General features: G+C 45.6%; 5 protein-coding genes across 5 annotated transcripts; 2 read left to right on the top strand and 3 right to left on the bottom strand.

Moving 5' to 3' along the window:
- Positions 1–178: 178 nt before the first annotated feature.
- On the top strand, positions 179–1,780 carry TRUGW13939_08050 (uncharacterized protein; the record flags this gene model as incomplete). Its single annotated transcript, XM_035491186.1, has 9 exons — positions 179–207; positions 261–289; positions 349–363; positions 426–450; positions 522–953; positions 1,008–1,153; positions 1,216–1,273; positions 1,337–1,501; positions 1,573–1,780. The coding sequence occupies 9 exons, from the start codon at positions 179–181 to the stop codon at positions 1,778–1,780; spliced, it is 1,107 nt and encodes a 368-aa protein (XP_035347079.1).
- A 223-nt stretch (positions 1,781–2,003) lies between these two features.
- On the bottom strand, positions 2,004–4,923 carry TRUGW13939_08051 (uncharacterized protein; the record flags this gene model as incomplete). The annotated part of the gene is made up of 4 exons (XM_035491187.1): positions 2,004–2,979; positions 3,033–4,351; positions 4,402–4,589; positions 4,644–4,923. The coding sequence occupies 4 exons, from the start codon at positions 4,921–4,923 to the stop codon at positions 2,004–2,006; spliced, it is 2,763 nt and encodes a 920-aa protein (XP_035347080.1).
- Positions 4,924–5,607: 684 nt separating this feature from the next.
- On the top strand, positions 5,608–6,918 carry TRUGW13939_08052 (uncharacterized protein; the record flags this gene model as incomplete). Its single annotated transcript, XM_035491188.1, has 1 exon — positions 5,608–6,918. The coding sequence occupies one exon, from the start codon at positions 5,608–5,610 to the stop codon at positions 6,916–6,918; it is 1,311 nt and encodes a 436-aa protein (XP_035347081.1).
- A 234-nt stretch (positions 6,919–7,152) lies between these two features.
- TRUGW13939_08053 (uncharacterized protein) lies at positions 7,153–9,867 on the bottom strand (the record flags this gene model as incomplete). Its single annotated transcript, XM_035491189.1, has 6 exons — positions 7,153–7,735; positions 7,783–8,466; positions 8,549–9,366; positions 9,454–9,563; positions 9,623–9,655; positions 9,723–9,867. The coding sequence occupies 6 exons, from the start codon at positions 9,865–9,867 to the stop codon at positions 7,153–7,155; spliced, it is 2,373 nt and encodes a 790-aa protein (XP_035347082.1).
- A 1,507-nt stretch (positions 9,868–11,374) lies between these two features.
- Positions 11,375–12,407, bottom strand: TRUGW13939_08054 (uncharacterized protein; the record flags this gene model as incomplete). The annotated part of the gene is made up of 3 exons (XM_035491190.1): positions 11,375–11,710; positions 11,779–12,047; positions 12,119–12,407. 3 exons carry the CDS (start codon positions 12,405–12,407, stop codon positions 11,375–11,377), a joined length of 894 nt encoding a protein of 297 aa, XP_035347083.1.
- Between the last annotated feature and the right edge of the window lie 4,339 nt (positions 12,408–16,746).

Below are 16,746 nucleotides of genomic sequence, written 5' to 3' on the forward strand. Positions count from 1 at the left end.
GGTAAAGATTCAGAAGCTACGGTTAAGATTCTCTGTTTCCTGTGATTCTGTTTTCTTGTTTTTCTTATTTGCAATCAATCTTTCATTTATAACCCGCATCCGCGTGGTCATTGAGACTTTCGTTACCTGATATCGTCTATCGTTGATTGCGGGGAAATCCCAAGAAAAAACAGGCACCATGGTGAACATCACGGATAAGATCAAAGAGTACGTTTCTTCCTCTAGTTTCAGTGTTGTTCTCGCTAAACAGCTATCGTCAGGATCGAGGATGAGATGCGAAGGACGCAAAGTAAGCTCAAGCATTTTTCTAGCCCCGCATTTCAAAGGCTTATCATATTGTTATGTTAGAAAATAAGGCAACAGGTAAGAAATCCAAGTATTTGACTCCAAGGACGATCCTTGAAATTTCTAACTTAATGGTTCAGAGTATCACCTGGGTCTTTTAAAAGGGTATGTTGAACTGGAACCCGAGAAGCAGATTCTGTCAGCGTGATGACCTGACGGATTTTTCTTCTTCACAGCAAACTCGCTCGCCTCAGAGCACAACTTCTCGAGCCAGCTGGAGGCGCTGGTGCTGGAGGAGGCTCTGGGTTTGATGTCAGCAAAAGTGGCGACGCTCGTGTTGCTTTGGTCGGCTTCCCATCCGTGGGCAAGTCGACGTTCTTGTCCAAAATCACAAAGACGCGCAGCGAAGTAGCCGCGTACTCGTTCACCACGCTTACTGCGATCCCCGGTGTTTTGGAGTATGGAGGAGCCGAAGTACAAATCTTGGATTTGCCCGGTATCATTGAAGGTGCCGCGGAGGGCAAAGGTCGAGGTCGACAAGTCATTTCTACCGCCAAAACCAGTGATTTGGTCGTCATGATTCTTGATGCGACTAAACGGGCTGAGCAGCGTGCATTGCTGGAGGCAGAACTTGAAGCTGTTGGAATTAGGCTGAATCGTGAACCGCCGTTAGTCCCCCCTCTTTTGATAAGAAATATAGCTCTGACTGTGTCCTACCACAGTAATATCTATTTGAAAGCGAAAAAGGCCGGTGGAATGAAGATTACATTCCAAAATCCACCGAAGAACTTGGACGAGAAAATGATCTATAATATCCTCCGGGACTACAAAATGCTCAATTGCGAAGTTTTAGTTCGAGATGACCACGGTTAGCTAAACAACCCACGTGCCACCGATGAGCCATGGCCATGATTTTCTAACAGCTCATAGCAACTGTCGACGATCTGATTGATGTTATTATGAAAGATCATCGAAAATACATCCGATGGTACGTAACTCTTCCCAGACCATATACTTGAACGGTGGTTAATATTCAACCCTTCTTTTCTAGCCTGTATGTATACAACAAAATCGACAGTGTTAGCGTCGACTTTTTAGACAAGCTTGCTCGTGAACCACATACAGAAGTGATGAGCTGTGAGCTCGACCTCGGTATTTCAGACGTTGTCGACCGCGTGTGGAAAGAACTTCGACTCATTAGAATTTACACAAAGCGGTACGCTCTCAGATCCCTGAAAGAAAGGATGGGGGGAAAAGTTTTGCTCTTTGACTAACGCACAATCACAGAAAAGGAATTGATCCTGACTTCGGCGATGCATTGATCGTCCGCAGCAACTCGACAATAGAGGATGTCTGTGACGCTATCCACCGTACACTTAAAGATACCTTTAAATATGCATTAGTCTGGGGAGCAAGCGCAAGACATATCCCGCAGCGTGTGGGTTTGAGTCATCCAGTTTGTGACGAGGATGTCGTTTCGATTATTGCCAAGTAGTCGTCATGTGTAACTCAAAAAGAAGTATCGTTAATTATGTTACGCATACGCATGAAAATTTCAAATTATGAAGTTGTTTCACGCAAAAGTCTATACTCAGTAGCCAGCCCTTGTAAAATACACGTACAAAAAATTAACCCGAAAATAATAACAAGAAGGAAAAAAAGTGTACAGGAACGAAAGGTGAAAAAAATAGACCGAAAATAGTAAGGAGAAGTCACAACTAACGCAGTAGCTTTTCAATGTCACCAAGCCTAGCGGCTGTGTGTTGACCTTTCTTTTTGTTTTCGGTTTCACTGAGTGCAGTCATCGAGAGAAGACGTTTGTTCTCTTGAATCTCAATGACACGATCTTCAATAGATCCTTCCATAACCAAACGCCAGATGGTAGTCTCACGCGTCTGGCCGAGTCGATAGACTCGATCCATGGCTTGGTCTTCAATAGCAGGAGCCCACCAACTGTCGCACAGGACAACTTGGCTTGCAGCCACAAGATTGAGGCCAACGCTACACACATTAAGACTAGCAAGCAAAACCGTGCAGTTTGGCTCATTGGAAAACTCGGTGATGGCTTGGTCTCGTTTCTTTGAGTTCAGTTTGCCATCAATGCGGACAAACTGGATTCCGTGGCGCTTGATATGGGGTTCCAAAATATCAAGAAATGAAGTCCATTGGCTGAATACCACAGTCTTGGTTCCCTCTGTTTGGCCTTTGGCGGTTAATATCTTGATAAGGGCGTCAACCTTGCTGCTGGTTGCATTGGGGTCCACGCTGTCAGCTCCCATATCTTCGCCCATTTCGGTAGCTGGTGAAACCAGATTGTTTGCATCTTTAATATCGGCACGACACATTGGACATTTGTGCTGTCTCTCGATGACCTGCTCAATACATGCTTTGTCGAAAGCGTGTGCGCAAGCAGTAATGACAGGTTGCTCCAAATTATCAAGACAGATTGCACATGTTTCTTGGCTTTCAATCCGTAGTTGTAGAAGTTCCTGAAGTGCCTTTACGTTCTCTGGTGTCAATTCCACAACTTTGTGTTGTTCAAGCATAGACGTCAACTTGGTCACACGGTCCTTGCACAGTGCCCAATGATTGCACACCTGACGCATTCGAAGAAGGACTTCGAGAATATGCGAGTAGGTAGGTCCCCCGCTGCCTTTAGTCTGATACTGATTGAGCATTCCCTTCGCTTCGGCTCTATAAAGTTGATTAGCGCTGCTAGAGCTAAGAAAGGGTTTGAAAGTACATACTGAAACATTTCATATTTCTCTTGCTCGTGAGAATGAAATTTGATGCGTAGAACATGAGATTTCAAAGGAGGAAGCCGTAGGTTGATAAACTCCATGTCCTTACGCCGTCGTAGACAAATCGCTGCCATCATTTCTTGGAGAAGGTAAACACCATCTGGATCACCTTGGCTAAGAGGGCGGATAAGGACGGCGTTGAACATGGCAAGGTCATCTAGCCCGCCGGAGAGCTTGAGGAAACGGACCTGCGAGTAGAGGTCTCTGAGTGAGTTGATGATAGGAGTTCCAGTCAGCGTCCAGCGGGAGTCGGCTTGTAGATTGTAAGCGGCGAGGGCGCCTTTTGATCGAGGATTTCGGATGGTGTGACCTTCATCAAGCACAACACGACGCCAATTAACGGAGTAAAGTCCAGAAGAACGTTTAACAGGAGGCCCGTCAGACTGCGTATATTCTGAAGCTAGTGCTCCATAGCTTGTGATGACAACGTCATACCCACTCAAATTTGCACCTTTTTTATTCGTTCCGTGATAGACAAGTATCTTCGGGATATGCTCTGGTTTCACATGAGCCTCGATTTGGCCTTTCCAGTTGCTCATAACGCCAACAGGGCTAATTATCAGAGTAATCGACGAAGATTGGGGGTTCCTAGGTTTTGAATTGGCCATTATTAACGAGATAATTTGAATGGTCTTGCCCAGGCCCATGTCATCTGCTAGAATACCTCCACTTGCAAGCGTTGGGGGTTGAGAGGTAGCAAAGTGGGTAGCAATATTTTTATATCTAATGCCCTCCCGTTTCCAAAGCTGTACAGTGCCAGGAGAACCTTGCTCTGGAAGAGAGGGCGCCTCTTTGGCCAGCATCCACGCGAGGCCCTGACGCTGATATGAAAGTAGCTGGGTCTTCATACTGGACGGGGTGTCAGCCATTGGCATGCTAGCCAGGTCGGATTCATTGATGCCGAATTTTTCGACTGCTTGTCCCATTTGACGAGGATTGAAGGTGCTGCTCTGGTTGATGAGGTCTTCGAGAGTTGCAGGATTGATGGCTTCCTGAGAACGGCCAGCCTGGGTATACGAGTCCTGCCGGCCAGCCTCCTCTGCATTGCCCCGTTTCATGGCTTCTTTGCGTATCCGATCACGCTCTGCTTCTGCTGCGCGATTGGGCGGTCTGATCTGAACTGGAAATCTATCTTGCTTCATTCGACGCTTCAGCGCCTCTTGCTCAACCGGGTTTCGGGTTGCGTAAAGTCTGAGTTTGAGGGGGCAATCATAAGTACCAATGACGCCAGTGAGAATGCCCTCGACCATCACACATTTCTCATCCTATATTCAATCAGTGGATAAATCAAGGCACAATTCATCAGGAGCTTTACCATATACTTTGCCAGTTTTGACGCTACAGTACGGGGGATATGGCCAATTTGTTGACCCATGACATTCAATACGCGAATAGCATTCGAGTCATATGGATTCTGAGGTTCTCTCTTGACTGTAACGTGTTCACCCAAAGTAGCAAACCCCCGGTAATATTGTACTCCGACAATCTTGGTGGGTAGGTCGGCTGGCAGTCAGTCAGCGAGAGTAGCAATCGCGATGACAGTGATAGACGACTTACTTAGGAATTCAGAATCACTGATGCTGTTGAAGTCATCGGCGTTCTGGGTGCTCTGGACGAGGTCGTCGGCACCAGCATCATCATCATCAAGCTGGCTGAATCGAATCGAATCGGCCTGACTGAGGGGAACAAAAGCAGTGTCTTGCCCAAAGCGCTGCCCCGCGTTCATGCTGTTCCCTGAAAACCTAGGCTGTGGACTCCGACCAACCTTGGCTGGACGTGAACTTCCTTCATCTTGGGTCAAGTCTATCGCGTCGACGTGACGCTTCTTGGCCGTCATTGTGCAGCAAATCGAGCAAAATGGATGATGAAGAAGATGAAGAATTAGGGTTCTAAGATGAAGAACAAAGGAAGGAGACGGAACACGGCAGCCTGAGGCATCAACAGAGTCAAACGAGCAAACGCGTGTGCGATGCAAAAGGCTAGAAAATATCAATTCTTAGGCCCGAATACGCCTACAAGGGGAGTTTCCAAGTCTGATTTTGACGCAGTGTTCAGTTCCTTATAATCAGGTACCCCCTAGTGAAAGTTGCTTAATCCCAGGTATTAGTGGATCATTTTCCCCTGGATCAAGCATGATGTTTACCCTCGACGCCAAAAGTCACGTGTTCACGTGACTCCGGTAGGACGGAATCGGATGGCAGTCTAACTATTTTAATCTTGGTCCTAAATTTGTAAATTATTTCCATGCTGTCGCAAAAATTCTGGTACGCCACTTCAGCGATGTTGATTTGGTCTGGACCCCCTATGGCATAGATCTGCGCCGCTTCGGGGGATATATAGGGAAAATAACAAGGGCATTATTATTATTACTCATTTGATGCCTAGTCCCGTCTTCTCTTTGTCTGTGGAATCTTAGCTCCATGGGTAAGTCTTATATTCTGTGAACTTCTGTAAACTTCCTCAGCCTTGTCTCTTTACCCCTCATTTTTCAACCCACCCCATTATAGAACTCTTGGTCACCATGACCCCGACAAAAGCGCTATCAGCTTTGGAGAAGCTACCTGTCGAGATCCTGGAGGCTATCATTGTTTGGTTGCAGTTTCCGGACATTTGCAGCCTTCGTTTGGTCTCACGAACCATAGCCGCCAAATCGGTTCAAAAGACGTTGAAGGGATACTTCGCAAGCAAGACAGTGGACTGGACATCAGCAACACAGGTGCAGGAATTGGTACAGCTTACACAGCCTCACCGGGTGGGGTGCCTTTTGCAGAATCTGTCTATTATCGGTACAGCGCCGTCGCATATCACGCCGTCTAACAAGGATATTCTCACCGAGGCTTTTATAAACCTCCGACTAAATTCAGTATACGGGGGTTTGAAATCCATTATCCTCTCAGTCCAAGGCAGAGATGATAGTGGCGATATCATACCCTCGAAAAAGGTCCATGAGTGGAAGCTAGTGTGGCAAACAGCATCCCAGACTTTTAAAATTGCCTGTCGAGCCCTTGCAGACAGCGCCCTCCACGTCGAAAGGCTGGATGTATTCGCCAGTATTACTCGTTGCAGTCTGGCTTGTAACAAAATAGCACCGGTTCTAGATTATACGAACATGTCTAGAGCATTAGCGAACTTGACCAGCGTCTCGTTAAGTTTATCGCATCACATTGGGGATGACCTGGGGAGTGATTCCGAGAGCGAGTCATTCGATTCTATTGGCCATAGCCAACGCTATACCAGTGACATTAGGCGCTTTTTAGAATTATGCTCCCACCTCGAAACCCTTGAGCTACATTGGTACAACCTGCCACGCAAGTCGAACCAAATCGAAGCACAGAAAGAAGAGAGACATTTCTTCAATGAGATTGTGAAATTAGACCGTCTATCTCAAATACGGCATTGTCGACTATACGGTACCGACACTAATGAGGCTGCGCTTGTTTCATTTTGCAAGCAGGCGACACAACTTTGCAGCTTAACCCTAGAGTACATTCACCTAACAGAGGGCAAATACGAATATGTGTTCAACTGTCTGGCCAACCAGTTACCAAACTTGGACTATCTTCACCTGGGTGACCTTTATGAACAGCGTGTGATCTACTTTGATGATCCTGGAACAGCGAGGTTCTCATACACGTCAGGTTCTAATGGGCCAGAAGTCATTACAAGAACAGGAGTAGACTGCCAACACCCAATCGGTTATCACCAGAGAAGAGGTCGACCTAAGGGTTCTCCAGGACTTTTGAAATGGACTAGAAAGAACAGGCTGCTATATGGTCCCCCGGATGCGGTGACATCATACCATAGCAGACTCTCAAAAAGAAGGCGACCCTAGTAGTGATTAAGTCGTGTTAGCAATTCATTGGCGACGGGAAGTTACGTATATATCATTGTGCGAGATTGGGGTTAGCTGTCCCAATGTAGTTTTCTGCGGCTTGCCGCCTTGAGGAACGGCGGGGTGCAGCCAGAAAGAGGCATCTGGCGTTCAGCTATCTGGGTGACTCTTCTTGATTGGCTGCAAATATGCAACCTTACGGCCCCGCAAAATACTTAGATTCATACAGGCTATCTAAAAGGTATAAGGTGTCAAACTCGGCGGCAAATCCTCCGTGTTTGTACCCCAAGAACTCTCACTGTCACCAAGCGTAATCTCCAACGTTCCTCCATTGAGGAAAAAATCATGACTTATCCAATTGTTAGTCCAGGGTTGTCCGTCCCTAGTAATATTTTGGATGTAAATATTCGTATAAGAAGAGTCGAAATTAAGATTGCGAATCGTTGCCACTTTTCCCGTAAGAGCATTTGTAATTGACACTTCTTCGAAGAACGGTGGACTGATTAGGTAAACGTCTTGACCGGCGACAGGCCAAATACCCATCATGCTTAGCGATTCAAAGGAGCCCATAGCGCCGGAGTCATCGTTCCCGGGGATTCCACTGTTGGAATTGTTGAACTGGGATGGGATATAGGTGTGGGCTTGTTTCGTAGATAGACTGGGGCGACCGGCGTAGTGGAACTGGTAGACGGGAAGGAAAGCCTGTTCGTCGCCAATATAGAGAAGCCCGGAGTCGTGGAGGTAGGAGAGACGGCTAGTAAAGCTGCCTTTGCCACCGAGGGTAGTAATCAGATCGCCCATGTCTTGTGGGACAAAACTTGGATAAAATTAGCCCAAAGACACGACGAAGTTCGAAGGACCTACAATGTGTATAACCAGACACTTCCCTCGTAGGTCTCATAGTTTTCCTCAAAAAGATAGCAAGATGTAAAGTCCAATAACGGTGAACAAAATATCGGATCCTGAGTGCCCCAGCTCCCGTTGTTATACTTCGGTTGGAAGAAGCCAACGAAACCAGTATCCACTCCATTGATACTTGAGGTAGTATCATTATTGAAAATATTCTTCCAGTTTTGTGCTCGACCGAGGTATTTGCTATAGTCGGCTGAATTACCTGTTTTATTAGCCATGGTGGCAATACAAAAGTCGTTGTATGCGTATTCCACGGTTCGTGAGATACTGCCTGTCATGAAGCCGGATGTATTGGGGTCGTCGTCATGGCTAGGAACATATCCAAGATTGTGCCAACTGTCTAAATTTCCACGCCCTTCTACAGACCAGTTATCTGGCTCCACCTCGGCATCCTTGACGATAGCTTCATAAGCAGTATCCCAGTCAACATCTGGAATCCCTTTAATATAGGCATCAGTGATAACAATATCCGCATTTGAACCTCCTTGTGTGAATCCCTTGCATAGTGACATGCGGCAATCAGGAAGATAGCCCTCGTTTCGGTATATGTCAACAAGGCTGCGAACCATGCGAGACTGAGAATAAGGATCGATGAGAGTGAGAAGAGGATGGACAGAACGGAAAGAGTCCCAGATACTGTTTGGTAAGATATTCCCATCAGAAATCTCCGTTGTATGGTCTCTACTTTATCGTGTTACACCCAGAAGAATGTACTCACCAGTAATAGCTGTCATAGTAAGGCTCATCGCTCTGCCATAGAGGATTCTGGCCCGTATAGTCCTGTGGGCTCAACATCGACCTATAAAGACCGCTCCAGAAAGACGTTTGCAAGTCATCAGAAGCACCACCGGGCTTTACAGAAATAACGTTAAGCTTTTCTGTCCACGCTTCTTTTGCTGCTTCGTATGTCGCGTCAAAATCAAAGTTCGGGATCTCACTTTGTCCATTACTACAGGCATTCTCGTTGCTTATGAAACTTAGTCCAACTCGAACGAGAAGCTCGTTCCTCACCGGTCCAGCAAACTGTGTCCATGCCCCTGCAGCCGGAGCAGAAGCGTAACCTCCCACCGCTTGAGTTGTATTGTCGGGTTGCAGAGCCACCTCGTCTCCGAAGAAAGTTCCAGTGTTCCGAATTCCAGCTCCTGCAAAGTCAATGCATGCATAGGATGCATAGCTACCAGAACCAAAGCTAGGGCCAAATGTCCCACTAACCAAGAGCTGACCAGAGGTTGGATCTACAACAGCCGTGCCACTTGCTCGTGATTGTGGCAAATCTCCCAGATCTACTAGAATCACGGGGCTATTGTATTGCACATTGGGGTCAAAGGTGAAGCGATACAATGCCGTGTGGTTTGTAACTGTTATCTCCACCTGCACGCCGTTGAATAGTGTTAGACCAAAATAACCCGGCTTAGCAGTGAGCGAATCTCCCGCATAACCGGTGTTTCTATTTGGTGAGCTGTAGGCACATTGAGTAACATCGTCATTCGTGCAGTTTGGGTGCGGGAAAATGGGAAAAAGACCGAGCGATGGTGACTAGAATTGACATTTAGCTCATCCTTTACAACGAGGGTTGGCATGATCAAATAAGAAAAATAAGAAACAGCTAAAGCGGTAACTTACACCGCCAGTGCCGGAATCATGCATATGAGAGAAGCCCATAATACTGCCAGAATCTGTAGAAAAGCCTCCCGCATTGTCGTAATCGGAATCGGGTCCAGCCTTGGCCATGCCTACGCAACTGCTGTAAGTGAAGGGAAAATATGCTCATGGCTGTTATGGGATTTCGTACTGAATGGTAAACTAGCGCCGGCAAAAACATGACCTATTCCTCGCGTCAGCTAACGTTTCTAGGCATGTTTAAAAAAAATACAGAATGATTCATTTCATACCCCCATTGGACGTCCCAATCAGGGGATCGACATATTGGAGGGGGTCAAAACTGCTACTGCTGGCCGAGCTGTGCGCCGCGATTGTGGACAGAAACAACAGTTTGGATAGCCCTAGAAACATGTTCAGGGACGGTAGTATTTGCATCTTGGTGAGTTACAAAGCATCAATTTCGATGGTGAGTGAAGAAACGAAGGGCCTCGCATCGACGAGGAAATCAATTGACTTTACAGGTCTTACATCGTAGCGGAACTGGTTACATGCACCTATATATACACCATCAATGTAATCAATCGATTGATGTAACTGTGGATGCCTATGCGCAGTATTCAGGGGCTATTCTCATTGGTGAAAATAAAGCCAGCCCCTGAGAAATCCTGACCCGGTCTACTACATATGTTTTTAGTGTATTTCGTAAACATGAGCCAGGAAGCGCCGGAGGGGGCCTTATCTGCTGTTACCTTGGGGGCATTGGCGCTGTCGCTGATTGGTATACACTAGGGTGGCGTTTCTCCACGAGAGTTTCCGAGCTTTAGAGTCAGTCAGCCCAGATATCGGAGCCGATCACATGATACATAAGATCTGTAAGCCTATACCTAACTAATAACTAAGGGTTGACTCTTTTTGGTCAAGTGGTATCCGTAAAAAGTTCAACAAGGGCTATGTTAATGACCCACCCTGGCCCCGATAGAAAACTGGGCCCGGCGAAATAATAAGCTTTTTCAAAACGCAGTCTTAGCCCTAAGATCTACTTCATTGTATGCGAGGCTTAATTTATTTTGACTAGGCTTCCTTCCTGGGAAGCCTTAGATTGAGTTGCGTTGGATATATCAAGGGGGTACATTTACGGAGATAACGTTTTAACAACTAATTCCGAGGTAATTAGCCTCAAAATTCCCTGTCTCACGTTTACATGTAGATTAAAGGTTGGTAATATTAAATATTATTTCTAACAAATTTTGCAGGTACTGCTCGGTGGATATCAAAGGAACGAAGATAGACCAAATTATGCCCGATCTACCTTCAAATGTTGTTACTAGCGTATATAATTAGGCAAGTATCAGAGAATAATCTAGTTAGAGCTGTGATCAGCCGCCAATCAAGCTGCTCTATGTACTTCGTAGCAAAGCACTAAATTTCAATGACAACCTATGTCCGGTGACGCTCGTAGACTAGATGCATCCTTGAAGTTATGTGAATCCCAATATTTTGCTTCTCCCTACTGATTATTGGAGTTTTTCAATGAAAGTGGTCTTCTATGGTGTCGAGGTTTTCAAGTCCACTCAGCAGGGTATAACACCTGGTGAGGCAGAAGAATTTAATAATCAGTCGTTAGTCCTAACCTGTAAGCAAGAAGACTCTTCAAAGTATAACACCATTTTGTCCTAGGATTGATCATTTCATATTAGTGTATAAAGATCTCCACCGTTTATTATCAAGTTTTATTAATTTGGATCGAGCTAGTCAAAGGAAAAGCTTATAGTGAAGTGAAGTGGAAGATCATGCATCTGAATTGGCGACTGAGTTGAGGAAACAAGAGAAAATTGACTCGTATTGCATGCTAAATGAAGTCGACCTATGTACCCTACACGTATATCCTAGTATTGGAAATTGTTCAAATGTTCTTCTTGGGTACGTCCACGCAATTTTCCTGCTAGGTCGTGTAGACAACCCGAAGTTGGAGATCGCCGCGGTGACCTCCGAGCTCAGTTTGTTCACCTTGTCCTCGCAATGACAGTTTAAGCAATTCGATATTCTCACTAGCTGCAGACTCTCCCGTCAACAACTGTCTTTGCCTTTTAACTTGCAGAAGGTCTTGAAGGTCCTCCTTATTGAAAGTTATACCCCCCACTGTCTCTCCATTTTGATCATGCCAAAATGTCAGCCCATTTCGTAATTTGTATTGATCAACAAAAAGAATGTCCTGGCGGTCGTAGCCGTAGTGTTCTGCCCCCCGACGAAGAAAATAATCAAAGTTTTCTTGGTCCAACTTCAACATTGTAATTAGCACTTGTATATGCGTGTTTTCTCTATTAGAGATAAATCATTCAAACTCACAGACTTGACGTTGACTTTCAGGTCACGCTTTCCCAAGATGACATCTTCATCACCGCAAGCAGGGAAAACATATTCTACATCTACCTGGATTTTTCCACCAAAGTTTAACTCATGTACAACAACCTTCTCCTCTCCGGCTTCGTAAATGCGTTGTTCGACATAAATGACCGGCTCTGGGTGGGTTTCATCTTGCTTTGGAATAACCACGGTCATTCGGACATATTGCAGGCGTTCATAAGTGCCCTTGGTGTTAAAGGTCTCGAAGTCGTCTGATACAAATTTCAAAAATTAGTCTTCTGCATACCCACTGATTTCGTTATTATTTGAGGTCTTTTCTTACCCACGAAAAATACTTTCCTATACTGGTATCCTTGAATCTCATTGCGCTCGCGACTCCGATCCTGGCTTTTGGAGAAAATCGTGAAGATATTGTCTCGACTCAGAGTATGCGTCTTCAGCGCTTCTTCGATAGGGCCAATACATCTTGATTGGCCCAAAATAGTTCCCTGCGGCCATGCCATTCTGATATGTTTCTTAGTCACTCTAGTAGCTGATCGCTTGCTATGTAGGACAGGATTGTCGTTATTGTCTATATCCTGAACTGTCGCTGGCTTGAGTGATTGCTTCATGTGTGCTGTAGTGTTGAAATCCACTATGGGTAATATTTTCGTATTCAGACTTGTCATACGTTGTGCTGCTCTTCTCTTTTTATAGACAAATTTCACCAGAAGCAACACACCTAGTCATCTAAATAAAGAAACACCCGCGTTTCATTTCCGTTTGGGATACATATCGGGCTCAGATTGTGTAGGGTACTACGCCACAAAATGTTATACTAAGGGTGGTTAACCAGCCAATCATTTTTCGCTACTCTGATGACACTAGTGACCACTGTCACATACATGCAGCTTGAACAAGTAGCTTGCATAGATAGCCTAAATTAATCCTTGCAAGTCCCAACCAATTTTGTGCGACTCGGCGCTTTAGTAACTGCATAATATTGCTCTCTTTACCGCATTTGGAAATCCGGCGTTTATGCTAATTTAATTGGCTTATATCAAAAGATACGCCAACTATCAATTAAATAGATAGAGTTATTTTTATCTATTTGCAGTGTTCTAGTTTATTTTTATTCTTTAGTTTTTTTTTTCTTTTTCCTTTTTAAATTTTACCGTAGAGACTTTTTTCTCCTCCAGTAGTGGATTTGCAACGTATCAAGAAGACTACACAAGCATGACCGTTGCAAATGTCACTACGTATCCGATTTTCTAAGCGTAGTGACTTTTTGCGACGTATCGGCAATATGGTGACGTTGCAAATTGTGAAACGGTTGCAAACCACTTGCAAGTTGCAGAATCTGATACGTCTATATTTCTTGATACGTTACAAATTAATTATAATTCAAATAGAAGCCGCTTGTATTTTTGGTATTCTAATTACAAATGAGAAGCCGCAGCGAGGCCTGCACCAAGCCCTGCAGAACTAATATAACAGCGTACTCAGGAAGCTTGCAGGGTGGCCTGCAGGCCTGCGCGCACTGATTTTGACCGAATTAGGAAGCCTGCAAGCTGGTTAGTGAGGCTTTTGGGGGGGGGGATATATATGTATATATATATAAATATGTGAGGGTATATTTACAAGGGCTAGGGTAAACGCGGCGACGCGTTCTGTTTTGTGGGTCTATCAATTCAAAATCGGTTTTTATTGGTTCTATATATGAATTATATGGTTGCAAGGTTCAAAACGTATCAAGATTTTGATACGTTGCAAAAATTGGTAACGTATCGAAATTTAGATACGTTGTGGTTTTATGATACATAGAAAAACGCTGATACGGTTAATAAATTGGCAACGTATCAATAATTTAACAGTATTAATACAACTTTTGGGTTGTATGACTGTTACCAAGCCTGTCAACGTTGCCGCGACGTTGCTGAACGGTATCCCCATTCCTCCAAAAACCGGTATAGATGGCTTTGGCGATGTACGATTCTGCCTTGATCTCTGTAAGCAAATAGAAGTTTTTTCCCATCAAATCCCAGTCAGGCTCGATAGTAGATGGGAAATCAATTTGGTTAAAGGTTTCTACAGCTCGAACCGCGTTGGTGATGAGGCATGGGGCGAAAGGCTAATCCGGAAACTGTCGATCCTCGACCTCTATTATAATACAGTACATATGTAGGAATGAGGTCAAATATATATGTAGAACATATATTTAAGAAAAAGCTGCTTAATTCTATTTTAAAATTGATAATAATATTGAATGCGATGATGATGTTCCTAAATAATTTCTACACCAAAACAAGATTGTATACGCTTGAGGCATGCGATTTAGAAATATAATGTCAGGTTGTTTTTGTGAGGATATTATATAGAGAGCAGGCAAGAGTTGGATTCGATAGTAAAGCTATGGTTCGCTAGGTAGTCAAACTGATTGCTGACCTTCGGCAACCCCTGTGCAAAGGTCAGTATATATATGCCGCTTCATTAGTGGCTTGGCAACCCTCTGTGAGGCTAGTGTAGCGAGGTGCGGCATCTGGTGCGTCCCGAAGGTCTCACGGCCTCACATTACCCCCCCTTTTCTTAGAAGCTGCGCCAGTGTTCTTCGCGCAGGTTCTTGTAGGAGGTGTAAATAAGCTCAGGCGCCGTTGTTACGGGGACCAGCGCGTGTGGTGTGTGGACCCACCTACGCGTGTTGTTGATATATCGTTTGTGGGTCAGGCTGTCGTTTGTTTCTTCTTCCTCACCACCAAATAGTCTATCGCGCTGCTGCCAATCCTGTGCTTGTCCCCCCTGCTCTCTTGTTTGTTTGTGCTGTCTGAACGTAAATAATATGTCCTCTGCTGGTTGTCTTATATTGATTACGATGCCTATTCAAATATTTATTTGGTTTGTTGTTCGCTGATGGTTTGCAGAATGGCTCTAAAAAAGAAGACCCCCCATCGCCTCCCAGCTACTTCGCTGATCACCTCGTCCTCTGGCGGGGATATCTCTACATTGGGCCGTACCTGGCCAACACGTACTGCTGATAATATGGCTGCTGGTGCGCTGTAGTCTGTAGTGTAGAAAAAATTGTTGAAGAAGTCACTCTTAAAGAAGGGCAAATCCGCCACTGCTCCCCCCTCTGTGAAGAAGCGTATATGCTCCCCCTCCCCTGTCAATGCCGATAGAGATGATGTCGAGGACAAAGACGACGACAATAATGAAGACGACAAAGCCAATACTGCGCCGCCCAGCATGCTGATTTTCTCGCCCTATCACAGGCCTTATACGCGTCTCCTGGAGGCGCATTTCCTGCCTTGCCAGCGGTGCCTGCAGTCATTGGGCCACAACCCTGATCTGGAGTGCCCCGGTCCCGGCGACAAACCCTGCCCTCGGTGCAAGGGGTTGAAAAAGTCTGCGGCTGAGTGCTGCCTGGTGAATTCCCCTTTCGCCTATGTGTTTCCGCAGGTGTTGATGTTTGCTAGATTCCTGTGGAGCAACTCGACCAGGCTGCCGTGACTGTGGAACTAGTGGCGACCTGTGCTGCCAGTTAGAAGGATGCCATCAAGGCATTGGACATAGCGATGCGTTGTTGGTCTAATCCTCGTTCAGCTAAGCCCCTAACCGGTATAGATAGTTCTGCTCCTACTACAGCGATGCAGGGTGATTCGCCCGCCATTATAACGGTGGATCCCCCAGCTGCTGCCCAGCAGTCCATAAGCTAATACCTTGCCCCCTTCGACAGCCCTATGTTGGGTGTTGCTGCCCTATATGGGCCGACTATGTCACTCTACATGCAGTGCAGGTTACCCACCCCTGGTTATAGGGAACCCTTTGGTGGTTATGGTGCTGGGTTCAATCCTGAACTCGCACGCCTGCTGGCTGGGGTGCACAAGGCAACTCGCGCCCTTGGTAACTACCTCCACTATTGGGGGTATGTCTGAAAAATTCCTTCTTGTACGGCGATGCCGCGGCCTTTGGGCCTGAATTGAAATGTGTTTGCTTGCCCTTCAGGGCTTTTTATGAATATCCTGGTGTTCTGGTGCGGTGCCCTGTGGGGCTTATGTTTAGATACCCCTGGGTGGTTTGGGTTTGTTTTGTTCTTTGTCTTTTTTGCGCAGTATGTGCGGCCTTCAGGCCCTTAATGGAAAGTCTCTTTCATTCTTCTTCCCTTTAGTTTGCTGGCGTAGTTCTAACGTAGTTTGCCCTTTGGCTTTCTTTTGTAGATAGATGTCAAGGGCTTTGGTTTCTCTGACAGTTTCTTCTGGTTCCTAGGTGGCTTCTTTAATCGGCCACCCTTTCTATTGGACTATATATTCTGTTCCCCTGCCTCTCTTCCGGTCCCGAACTATTCCTTGAATAGTATACTCAGGTTCGTTATCTACTAGTACCGGTCCTGGAGAAGTATGGTTCCTAGCGTTGGTGTAGTGCGGCTCTAGTAGAGAGACATGGAAAACTGGATGGATTCCTCTATATCTTGGAGTAAGGTCAAGTTTGTATGCGTTTGACCCCCATGTATCTACTATTCGGAATGGGCCTAGATATCTATTGGCTAGTTTTTCATTATATCGGAGCGAAGCTATATTCTTTGTCTGAAGCATGACTTGTTCTCCGATTTTGAATTTCTGATGAATCTTTCCCTGGTTATAGTACTTCGCTTGTGCTTCCTTAGCTTCTTCCAAGCGTTCCTGAATGTTTGCCTGTTTGGTACGGAGCTTTTCTATCCGGTTTATGGCACGTGGCTCCCAATCCTTCGGACTTGAGGGAGCGTCCTTGGGAACATCTATTCTCAGGTTTCCCTGGAATCCCATGAGGGTTTCCATTGGAGATTACCCTGTGACACTATGCCGACTGTTGTTGTACACATTCTGCGCCAGTGGGATCCACCGTGGCCAGTCCGTCTGCTCATAGTTCGCGTAGCATCGGAGGAAGTGTTCCACCGTCTGATTCTGGCGCTCCGTCTGTCCATCCGTTTGTGGATGGGCT

This window comes from Talaromyces rugulosus, chromosome IV, assembly GCF_013368755.1.
Source record: "Talaromyces rugulosus chromosome IV, complete sequence".
Lineage (NCBI taxonomy): Eukaryota > Fungi > Ascomycota > Eurotiomycetes > Eurotiales > Trichocomaceae > Talaromyces > Talaromyces rugulosus.